Consider the following 12445-nt stretch of genomic DNA (forward strand, 5'->3'; position numbering starts at 1 on the left):
AAGGAGTGGAGCGATGCAGAGCAAATGCTTAAGAAAGAGGAGGGGAGAAGGATTATGCAAATGGAAGAGGGAAATGGCAGTAATACGATGTCCTATTTTTGCTTTAGCAACACACGAGTTATTAACCAGTGATGACTAAATTACACACATCGATGTAGTCAAAATGTAAAACTATTTTGGACATAAAACTTTTTCTTACAGAGTTTCTATGTTTGCTTTGGTCGGGGGAGAAGGAGAAGGGCTCGTTGATCGGTACAAACGATTCCAAGATATTTGAACTTCTATAGCGCATACCGCATAATTTTAGGGGAAATTCGTGTACTACAATTCTAGCAGCAGCATGCATTGTACATGCAAGAGTCGTCGGCAACTCTAGTTACATAGCCAAGACTCCCAAGAGGCTGTACTGTACGAGTGGAGGAGGGAAGGGGATCAGCAGCGACCGATGTGGCGTCGCGTTCCAACAAAGAAGTTTGGTTTTAGCGGTGCCGCTCGCCTCTTATCCCCCCAAAACTCGAATCAAAACTCGAGAATAAAAAAATCTCCCGAGAAAAGGAGAGAAATATCAGCAACAGACACAGCAGGAACGCAATGGCGCTGCTGAGCCCGCGTGTGCCGCGGCTGCCGCTCGCCTCCCACTCCGCCGGCGCCGGCGCGCTCCGGTGCTGCGGCCGGGGCGCCGCCTCCGCCGCGCGGTGCCACGCGACGGCGGCGGGCAGCGTGGCGGCGGGCTCCCCGTCGTCGTCGGGGCTGGAGGCCATCCGGTGGGGGAGCGCCAAGCTGCAGGGCGCCCGCGAGGAGATGGAGGACGAGGTCATCCTCCGCCCCGAGTCCCTCCTCCACGGATTCTCCTTCGCCGCTGTCCTCGATGGCCACGCCGGCTTCTCCACGGTCCAGTTCCTCAGGCACGCGCCGATCATCTCCTTCCTTCCTTCCTTCCTTTCTCTGCAGTTTCAGGCGCTTTACGGCCACTTGACCCCGATATATTCTTGGTGTTACAGGGACGAGCTGTACAAAGAATGCGCGGCCGCGTTGGACGGTGGTGCGGTGCTTAACACCAAGAATCTTGAGGCGATCACGGCGTCGATCAGGCGTGCCTTTGCCACTGTCGACGCTAACCTCTCCACCTGGTCAGGCTCGCTCAGTAGGATTTCATCTACCCATTTTGTTTTAGAGAGAATTCCCTGCATAGCACTAATAAGGAGCTCGAATCACTACATATACACCCTTCGATCCTAAATTCTTGTCGTGGTTTTAGTTCAAAGAATTTAGGATCAGAGGGAGTACGTAGTATATCACTAGCAAGTGGCTTGCTGCATGCCGACACAATTGTTGTGAGTTTCATTCATGCCATTCTGTAAATTTTCGGTTAGTAAACCTTCAACAAGTCTATGAAAAGATCATTCTGCGCCTGTATTGCACGTGTAATATAATGCTATTCCTCTATGCTACCCTAAGTATACACTAATTCACTCTACAGTCGATAGCACTTAGTACATGGCACATTCATACCATCCGGTCTTTTTTTCTTTCTTTGAATAGCGATTTTTCATCAAGGGTATTTTTCCTATTTTTAGGAAAACAGACTTCTTTATGTGACTTAGACCTAGTTCTTTTGGAGGCTTCTCCAGGAAGCTGCCTTCCCCAAGCTTTCTAGAAAAGCCAATCCCCAAATTTGGTTAGGCTTCCAAACTAGTTTAAGCCTAACCAGATTTGGGGGTCGGTTTCTCCAGTAAGCTGAGGGGACGGCAGCTTCTCAGGGAAGTCGTCCTGGAAGCCGAAAAGAACTGGGCCTTAACCGGCTCTTCTAAGGGAGGTTATCAGAATGACATGGGTAGAACTCAAAATCGTTATCCAGTGGTATGTAGGGCACAAGTCTTTTGTCAGTGGTAAGGGAATTGAGATACTTAGGAGTGGCATGCAGGGGATTCTATTACCTTCTGCTTATACTAGTTATGTATGTTTTGACTTTTGAGCTCTAGCATTTTACAATCTGTTTTGTTGCTTCTTCAAAGGCTTGAGCAAATGGACAAGGAAGACGACTCTGGCGCCACGGCCACAGCCTTGTTTCTGAGGAATGATGTCCTTGTTGTCTCGCACATTGGCGACTCTTGCTTGGTATCCTCCTACCTCCACCCGTCTAATCATGTCTAGCGTTTTGACATTGAAATTCAAGTCCTGCACTGATGGTTAATCGTGTGGAAACTTTTCTGGTGATGATAACTTGATAAGATGGTATCCGATGTTGATTAGCAGGTTGTATCGCGTGGCGGAAGACCTCAATCTCTGACCAACTTTCATCGACCGTATGGAAACAACAAAACATCACTTGAAGAGATCAAGCGAATTAGAGCAGCAGGTGGATGGGTGTGTTTTCTCTTCCAGAGTTCTGCTGAATTTCCTTACCTGGACTACTGTTTTATTTTTACATAGCGGAAGGGCAAGCTTCCTGGCCTCTGCTGGACTACTATTATTTATACCTTATTTTGACATCCATTCTGCATATGCTTGGAATTGGAAATCCTGCTGCCAACTGAAGCACAAGTTTTCCTTTGGCTCCTTTTGATTAATAGACTGGACACACCGTGAATGTGTTCTATGTGGATCACACACCGTTGAGACTAGAGACCATCTTTTCTTTGATTGCCCATTTGCTCTTTCATGTTGGAGATATATCTGCCCTGATTTCACTCCTGAAAACTCGGTACACTAGAATTTTTCGGCCATCAAAGATCATCTCAGGGTGCTATTTCACATGGAAATTTCATCTCTTGTCACATGGAGCATCTGGAGGATTCGGAATGATTATATTTTAAGGGTATCCAGCCCAATCTATTCAGATACAGCAAGATATTCAAAGAGGAGCTGAATCTTGTGTTTCATAGAGCAAAGAGAAAAGTCCTATGCCAATTTTAATGCATGGATAGATTCATTTAGATAGACTCTTTTTTTGCCTGTACATATTTGCTACTTCATTTAATATAGTCACAGTAGGCATTTTGCCTATTGCATTTGCCTCAAAATAAAAAAAATCTAGGCCACATACCACATAACCTTTTCTTAGCTCTTTATGACGCAGATGCAAGCATGTTCCTTTTGTAATATAAATTGCAACCTGGTTTCCAAATATGGGCAACAATCTGCACAAATGGGCTGACAAAAATCTACCACATCTAGGAACCCCGTGTTATTTGCTTGGCAGCTGCACTTTCATGGTTTGTGAGTACACTACATGTTTGGGAGACTTTGTCAAGAAGTTCTGTCTAGATAGATGGACTGCCTGACTAACAAAGCCTTCTTGCCACAAGTTTGGTCACAAGCAATCATGCCATTCTTTTGCAGCATGCTTTCCTTTATAACATTCTGCTTCTTCCGTTGGATATCACTTGCATTTACCGAAGTACCTTCAGTGGCAGAGGGAGGGGGAACTGGCAGCAATTAGTTATTATTTCTACAGTTTATCCCTTCTTGTAAATATCTGTGCCCCTTCCCTCTTTTGAGTACCTGATACCTGCACATTACAAGTGAATGATTATGATTAAGCACACCTTTCCATAAAAAACTAAATATTGCAATCTCTGAATGGTCTCCATGTTCTCCATTTGGGTTCCATCTTTATATAGCTCTACTGATGATCAAATGGCCAGGATTAAGCAGCTATGTTCTGTTTGGTGTTGTATGCTGAGGTCTCTCTGTTCAGTGCTTGAAGTCTTGAACATGCTGGTCTCACTCTTGTGTTCAGTCTTGTTTTAACAACTCCAACATTATTTTTGTAGATTCTTGATGGACGCATATGTGGAGACATTTCTGTATCTCGTGCTTTTGGAGACATAAGATTTAAGACAAGGAAAAATGAGTTCGTCTCTTGTACTCCCTGCTCCCTCTCCACATATTAAGCACTTGTTTCATTATTTCCCAATAGCATTCCTGCTATTTTTAATATATCATCATCTTATGCAGGATGCTGGTAAAAGGAGTCAAAGAAGGAAGATGGACTGAAAAATTCATCTCACGGTAAAGAGATCACTACTTCTATTCTCTATGCATCTGAATTCTCAAATAAACCAAGTCAGGCTTTTCTTAAGAAACAACATGATCATTTATATTAGTTGCTCTTTCTCTTTCAGTTGTGTGCCAAAAATCCTTTTCATTGTTTCCAAGTGGATGAAATGCAGTGTTTCCTTTATTCGGGAACATTTGGTCAGATTTAGGTCTGCTTGTAGGCTTGTAGCAATTATGCTAAATCACTATCCACGAGGTCTTATAGTCATCCCTTATTAGTCAGATCGAAAATGATTGCTTGTTTGAGGAAAAATAAGCTTCTGCTGAAACATTTTTTTTTATCGGACAAAATATAGTCATTCCGTATTATTTGGATCGAAAATGATTGCTTGCCTGAGGAAAATAAGGTTTCTGCTGAAACATATTTGTTTTCTTTTAACTGACAAAATATTTTGTTTGCACCTCCAGTTATTGTCTTTACATATATAGCAGCCTACCCCTCTTGTAAATAATATGGTAACGAGAATGATCATTTCATGATCACCACATAATAGATCAGGGGTTTGATGAAGTTTTCCCATCATTATGGTGGAAAGCTATCTCAGAATTATATATATCATCAACAAATTATCTGCTTCTTACCATGGATTCAATGTTTATCCAACTTCTATACATGTCTTTTGGTTGCTACTGCTGCACAATATGAGATGTTTCGTATGACGAGTCATCAATGAATGATGCGCCCAATTGTGTAACTTAAAAGTCTTCAACTCATTAGACAGATAAATCAACATGTTAGATGATAAATAAGATAGTTTTAAAACATGGCGGTGTATCGGTGAAAACCGCCTTTATGGTGAAAACTCCGTGAAAACAATTGTAAAAAAATCAAAATTCTAAAAAAATCGTATTTGTCACGGAAGCGATGCTTTATACATGTGTAAAATTTCAAGTCCAAACTCAATTACGTTTAGCAGCAGGGAAAAAAACAAATTCAGCATAAATAGTGGTTCTTCACTGTTTGTCACTATTCATTTGTATATTTCTCTTTTTAATCCCTTCCAAATGCAATTGAGTTTTGACTTGAAATTTTGCACGTTTGTAGAAGATCACACCTCGAATATATGCTAATTTTGTAGGAAGTTTTTTTAACTTCTAAACATGGTTTCTATGGAGTTTGCGCCACAACGGTGGTTTTCACCTGATATTCTACCTTAAGACATAACTCTTGCCATGAAATATCTTCTCACTGAAGATGAGCTTACTATGGTTTACAGCAGTTTTAAATTTTGATCCATGGTGTACGTTTTAGCATTATGAATGTAATTTTCTAACATCCAATCTCTTACATACAGAATAAATTTCAAAGGTGATCTAATAATCTCTTCACCTGATGTATCTCTGGTGGAGCTTGGACCGGATGTGGAATTTGTTTTGGTAGCAACAGATGGTCTTTGGGATTACATTAAAAGGTTAATCCAAGACCTTTTTAGTTGTACAGCGTTAAGTTTGTCGTGTTTTTCCACCTCATAAATACATTTTAGTTGTCTGTTCAACATTGTGACATGTATAGCTGACTGTATTGTGTAGCACCGAGGCTGTAGCTTTTGTCAGAGATCAACTACGTCAACATGGAGATGTCCAGGTATGCAGCCTATCTCTGTTTAAAGAAAATATACTCATTATATTCCTTTTGCAACACATTTTGTGTGCTTGCTTATTGCTCGTTTGGTTGTCTGTAGCGGGCCTGTGAGGCGCTTGGGGAGAAAGCGCTGGTACTGATGTTTGCTACTTTTATGTGTTCCATTTGTTGTTTCCTTTCCACTTTTATATTCAGTGTTCGTTGAACTTCATTCCCAACAAATATGTTTTAATTTTCTTTCCCTCTTTTATTTTCAATTGCAGGATCAACGGTCACAAGACAACATTAGCATAGTCATAGCTGACTTGGGGTAGTGGTTCTTAAACCTTTTGATGGGAAATTTTAAAAAACTTGAATTGCATCCTTCTGCGCATGCAATGATAAACCTGCTCTTACAATAGCAAAAAGAAAAGAAAAGAGAAATAAGGAGGTATTCTAATCCCAATTACTGTACCACACTGGCAGATCATGCACATTTTGGCCACATGTGTCACATGATGCACAGGCTGGATGACGTTTTCTTCCATTATCTATAAAAGAAATAAGATTATGTGCCTTCTGTACGCTGTGGTTCTTTTTCTCTGGCGACTGGAATTTCTGTTTATGTGAAAACTCTTATCCTAGTTGTCCATCTCTTGTTTCTGACGTCCATTAATAAGTTTGCTTAATTCTGACAGTTTGTCTTTTTTGGCAGAAGGACAAATTGGAAGGAGATGACCGTTCCAAGGCCAAACGTGTTCTTGGAGCTAAGTCAAGCAGTTGCGACTGTAGGCGCTGTCTCAGTAGGAATCTGGATTTCGTCACTTCTTACCCTGCAATAGGCCTAGTTCAGTTCCTTAAAAAAAAAAATAGGCCTAGTTCAGGTGTGTATAGTGCGCACAGCATTACATCTTCTGCTCCGACTGCAAATATATATATATTCTTAATTCCTCATAGGGTTAAACGATAGGGCAATTCAACTGGTCAATAGTATCTGGACTGAAAAAACGTATGCTTCAGCAACTGCTATGTCACAGCTGCGTGCAATAGGTACGTTTGAAGGATCCATATGAACTTCTTATTTTCTTTCCTGTTTATTTGGAGATAAAAGGCTTCAAATTTGATATACATGACCGAGAAATTTAATGCCACAGAAGTAGGATGCAAAAGGAATCCTGCATATGTCCTAATTTTAGGCCAATTTTTAAATTTAAGCCAAAATTTAAAGTAGCAACTCTCTAATGTCTTAGAAGCGGGAAATAAGTGGCAATCCACTTACATCCCGACATAGAAGAAGGATCTCGTCAAAAGTTACCACTTTGACAATGCCTAGTACTCTAGTTTAAAGGTCTGATGGGGCTGCAACCTGCAAGTGACAATTTTTGCCCATTGCCAAAATGGTTGCCACGAAACGATTCTGGTGGCATGAACATGTCTGAATACCGACCGGTAGCTGAACTTTAAAAAAGCAAATCAAGTTTCTAACTCATCTAATTCCTCCTAATCGCACCAGGAAGCGAATTCCACGCCACATGTGCAGCCAATAAAAGCCAACGTGGACGAAGAGCACCGATTGGTGTATATATTTTTCACTTAACCCCTTGCTTCATCCATTCCATTAGTTAGAAACATGAATAATGAAGGGTCGTTTGAACGAGTTGGGCTGGATAATTCATTTAACCCCTACTTCTTTCATTTCCTCTGAAATCTTTTGAGAACGCTTCAAGTTCACGTCCCTTAGTTTATTTGCGTAGCCATCCAACTTCTCATTTACTTAGTCCACCCAATCGAAGGATTAGCAAAACCATGGATGCAATCCATACTATCGATTGATTTGCAGTTGGTGTCTGGCATAGGAGATGCAAGATTTACCCAGGTTTGAACCGCTGGCGAGGCATACTACCCTACGTCCTGCTTTTTGTCTGTGTGTTGATCTCCGGAGATCACAACTGAGCATGAGCTATGGCGTTGCTCGAGTGTTCCAGAGTCTGATCCTGTGACAACAATTCTCATTTGAATTACTTAGCCCACCTAATCGAAGGATTAAATCATGGACCCCATAATTCTCATGGAAGAGGGGCTGTGGAGGCTAGAATCACAACTTTGGAGGCTGAATGTGCCTACGCTCAACTCTTTGTAAAATAAATATTCCATCATGGTTTACTGCATATTTAGAGTCTGAGCATTCGCATCTTTCTCTCTGCTAAAGGGCGGAGAGTTTCCCTTCTTGCCTGATCGGCCACGTCGATGCTTTTGTTTTTTTTCCGAAGCGATCGGGTGTGATGGGCTTTTGTGGGCCGTCGGCGCCTGGTGGGCTTTTGGTTCTGGTTGCGTCCAGCTTCGGGTGTGCTCGAGAAGTATCTTCCCCGTTTCCCCATCCTCCTCCGCCGTTCCCATCGACAAAGCCACACTGCCGTTTCCCGTCGCTCCGGCCGCCTCCGCTGTTCCCCGCCTCCCGCCCGCCTTCTTCCGCCGGACGAGGTCGCTCACACCTCACTTCCCGCTGTCCAGAAGACCGCGCCCTACCGGTGGACTTTTCCATGTTGGCTGGCCGCCGCCGCCGCCTTCCGCCGTTCTTCCTCTTTCGTTGAACTCGCTTCACCTGCCCGTTTTTCTCACCCGGTGGTTGGATTTGGCGGGGATTTCAGTTCGTGCTCTTATGCTTCCTGTTGATTACGACCATGTTGGCTGTGATGGTCGAGGTTTAGTAGGTACGTAAGTTCTTCTATTGCTTTTCGTGTGTAGCGATTTGGGGCTTGTTGGGTTCTTTACGGATGTCGTCTATTGCTGGTGCTGCAGATTTGGCTCTCTTCATCCTCGATCTTTTCTGATTGGAGTGGATTTTATTTCTTGCCGTTGTGTTGGTCTGTGTTTCACAGGTGACTTGCTCCCGTTGTTCGCCGGTTGATGTGATTTGGGGTTTGATATGCTGTTTGTTGATGACTTGTATTCTTGTTTCTGCAGGTTGTCCAATGTCCCTTGTGGTGGCGGAGGTGTTTGTTCTGCTTCTGCTGTTCTTCGTCAGCTATTGACGGTTTGTTTCTGTTGCACTTTCGGTACACTTGTGGCTATATTACTCAGCAGTTTGGTGTCTTCAATGGCCATTTTGTCATTGAGTGAGTTCTTCTTTTCTTTTCTTCGGCCTTTTGTCAATTTTGTGTGCTAATCTCCACATCGTTTTTCTTAGCATAATTCCATTAAGGTTGCATGACTGATATCAGAGTTCTTCTTACAATCTATGTTTTGTAAGTTCATTGTGGTGCTTTCATTCTCTGCAGTTGTATCTGAGAGGAGTGACGTAGGGCTTCCATATCTAGCGGCGACCATGTAGAAGAAATGGACAGATGGACTACACGGGGAAAAACAGATAACAGAGAGTTCCAGTTGTTTATTTCCTGCTGCATAGATTCCATATACTTTGGTAAATATTCCACTCCTTCGCAGATTTGAAATGAACTAAGTATCAGAGTGTCAACACAATTCGGGTGTTTACATTCTGTTACGGGTAATGGGTTGGCCAGTTTTCAGGTGTCTTGTTTGATGCATTTGCTAGATGAAATGTTTCATTATCATCGTTCTTATGTATAGTGGATTTTAGATTGCAGGAGGTATGTGGCCATTCAGATTAAATAAGGAGCAAGACCTTGCCCATGATTGTTGAGCTATCTACAACATGGATAGCATTTGAAGAAAAAGTACATATTCATCATGGATTGGTAACTACAGCTTCCATGTATGCAATATTGTTTTGTACTTTTGAAATTTACAAAGTGCACTTGATAGCGGAAGATGGGACCTAATGGAAGAACTGAGCATCCACTGAAAGTATTTTGGTATTGTCGTTTATAGGGCTAATGATTCTTTTCACTGTTTTGTGTAGTATCAGTTTCGTTTTTTACAGGAGGTGCTTCTCTTTGGATTGCCCTTTACTTGCTTTTACAATATTGACTACTTATTTTCCAGATCCAGTTATTACTCACAAGTTATGTCTGGAACATTAGTTGTCAACATTTCATTATATTCATATCTCACTACATTATTGTTCTTACCATATTGTGTTCTTTGCAACAGCTATGTCACAACCATCACATTTATTCTCATGAAATCCTTCTTTTTGGTGGTCTGTTGTACTGGTAATCCCGTGACCACAGACAGCAGAAGATGCTCCTATAGGTATACTTGTTCTGGTAGAGCCAATTATTTTGACTTATTGGTGTATACTTTTCACAAATATAGTTAAATGTTTATTGCATGAAGCCATGGAGTGTTGAAATGTATATATTTTGAAGTAATGTGTTCCATAATGTCAGGGGTGCTTATAGCATGAAGTCGCTGGTTATAGGTCAATACTACCAACTGTGATTGCTTAATACAAGTAAACTGGGCCATAGTGGTAGTATAGTAAAACGGGAATTGTGATTGGCTTAGTTATCCTTTCGTTTATGTGGGAATGTACTTGAACTATCACTCAGTACTGATGCTAATAATGTGAATGAACCATCTTATCTCTTGTCCATGTTATCAGAAAGAGGAAGTCAAATACTGTCAAGAGCGTGTTAAGGACCTTCTGGAGATGATTCCACCAAAAGGGAAGGAGTTTCTACAAAGCCCTGAGCATGTTTTTGAGCGGGAGAAAAACTGGTATGCATTTTTCTGCGGCGTACAAGTAGTATACTTTCGGTATAGGAATTCTCATCACTAATGTTTCTCATCCCTCTCGCTGCATTTTTAAAAAGGTTTGGTGGAAGAGAGATGGGTGTCCAGCACTTGGGAAACAACTGTTTGAAAAGAAGCCGGGTCAAGCTGGAGTAAGAAAACGGTATGCTACTTGCTTTCAGCAGGCATTAAAATTGCTTGATTATCGTTATTTGTTTTGTCGTGAGTTTGTGTATTTGAGCTGAACGTATAACTGTATAATTGTCTGAAAGCTGAAATGACTTTAGTACTCCCTCGGTTCCTAAATTCTTGTCGTGGTTTTAGTACAAATTTGAACTAAAATCACGACAAGAATTTAGGAACGGAGGTAGTATTAACCAACAAACTGCAAGCATCAGCCATGTTAATTATTGATTGGTTTTATATCTGGCTAGACACTTGTTGTTAATTCATTCGGAGCCTGCTGAAGCTGGGTGCATGTAGGGCAAACCCTTTCCTTTGAATTATCATGAAGAAAAAATATTTAGTTTTATGTCTAGCTTGTTTTACACTATTCTGGTATCATTATTATCACATAGGAAATAAAAGTTTTGGGAATCTATTTCACTATCTCTTAAGAGAATATTTAGTCATACGTTCTGAAATGGAAAATGATTCCCCGGATCCCCTCAACCGAACGATCGCACGAAAGCGTCGACCACGCTGCTACTACTATTTGACTAATTCTTTATTCTGGACGTTGTAGATTGATCTTCAGCTGGAGAGTGGACAATATTTCCTGAGTGATACAAAACAAGGCAGCAAAGAAATGGCAAGGGAAAGTAGACAAGCAATCAGTGTATCACCTAGAAGAGAACCATTTGCCATAGCTGAAATCCGAATCACTTAAAACACAGTCGCCTTACGGAAGCCCATAACAAGTTTCCAATAGATATACGCAACTTCCTCATCCATTTAAACATTATATATAGATATATGGATCCAAGATAGTGTGATCTTGTTTTTCATTCGTTTTCCGTTGAGGCGCATTGTGTTTTTGCGGCAACATCGCTGCTTTACCGTGCCAAGCTTGATTTTCTGATGTACCTAAGCAATTTGTATTTGTCACTTGTATCATTCTTCTTTGAGTCAACCTCAAATAATGTCCGCTGTTGATTTGGATGACGTTTTCTTGCCATTGTGTGACGATCTCTTGGTTAGGTCAATTCTAGATGTGTTGTCGAGTTGTATTTTGATTCATACCTCAACGGCGCAGCAAGGCGCGCATGACGTTCTAGTGATAGCTAAAAAGCTGATTTTAGCTGTGTCTTTTGGCGCCACTCGGCCTAGGGGTCGTCCGTGAGAGATATTTTTTTTTTGCGGGGGGCTATAATTTTATTTTTTGTTACGAACTTTTAGTCTATTTATAGACGTCTTTGGTGAGTCCTTCCTAGTTATCTCTGTGAAAACTGTCATGACATATGCTTTCTATTGTAGTACGCAGATATACGAATTACAGAAATACTGCAACTAAAGAGTAAGAGTACAACTCCCGCAAAAAAGAAGTGCAAGTACTGAAGCCTGGACTATTGGATGAATAACTTAATTAGCTTAAGAGCTCCAACATAGTGCGGTATATCGTAGCTCGAACAACATATCTCGCAAGAGATATTTAGCAGACAAAGAAATGAATGATTGAGGAATAATCAACCAAAGGGTGCAAGCTAGGAATCAAACTGAATTCCCGCTCTGATATTGCTTCTGGAAAACGGGACAAAGGCAGCAATATCAGCGCTAAGATAATGTAGTATAAGGTACTTGACGATAATACTGGAAAATATATAAAAGGAAAAGAAAGGAAAGGATTCTCCTGCAAGAAATTATGTCGCTCAGCATCAATTAGTTTTCATTCTTGTTACCAAGGATAATACTTCTTTAGGAAGTGAGCCTTGTACAATCCCATCATCTGGATTCATAATTGTACTGTTAGAGTTTCCCTTACAATTTTCTTTTCTTAAAAAACGATATATTTCTTTTCCAGAAAGATGAAGGTGCTTTGCCCACAAATATAAGAAGACGGAGGGTGTGTTTGGTTAAACCACGTCAAGAAGTTAGCTAGACAATATTTTGTCCAATATTAACAAGAAAATAAACTAGAGTTGGCAACCATCCAAACAAGAGACAAAA

At 41.1% G+C, this 12445-nt stretch overlaps 1 protein-coding gene across 5 annotated transcripts; it reads left to right on the forward strand.

Annotated features, from left to right (window-relative positions):
• Positions 1-552: 552 nt before the first annotated feature.
• LOC100825920 (probable protein phosphatase 2C 5) lies at positions 553-6751 on the forward strand. 5 transcript variants are annotated; one of them, XM_010233612.3, is made up of 11 exons: positions 555-905; positions 1002-1130; positions 2016-2118; positions 2254-2367; positions 3777-3856; positions 3961-4014; positions 5358-5474; positions 5593-5647; positions 5745-5777; positions 5908-5954; positions 6339-6751. In XM_010233612.3, exons 1-11 carry the CDS (start codon positions 592-594, stop codon positions 6463-6465), a joined length of 1173 nt encoding a protein of 390 aa, XP_010231914.1. In that variant the 5' UTR covers positions 555-591; the 3' UTR covers positions 6466-6751. The 5 variants fall into 5 exon arrangements, with proteins under 5 accessions (XP_024315352.1, XP_024315354.1, XP_024315353.1 ...); XM_003569137.4 differs by having other exon boundaries at positions 556-905; positions 2257-2367; XM_024459584.1 differs by lacking the exon at positions 5908-5954 and having other exon boundaries at positions 553-905.
• The last annotated feature ends 5694 nt before the right edge of the window (positions 6752-12445 follow it).

Source organism: Brachypodium distachyon, chromosome 2 (genome assembly GCF_000005505.3).
Source record: "Brachypodium distachyon strain Bd21 chromosome 2, Brachypodium_distachyon_v3.0, whole genome shotgun sequence".
NCBI classification, from domain to species: Eukaryota; Viridiplantae; Streptophyta; class Magnoliopsida; order Poales; family Poaceae; genus Brachypodium; species Brachypodium distachyon.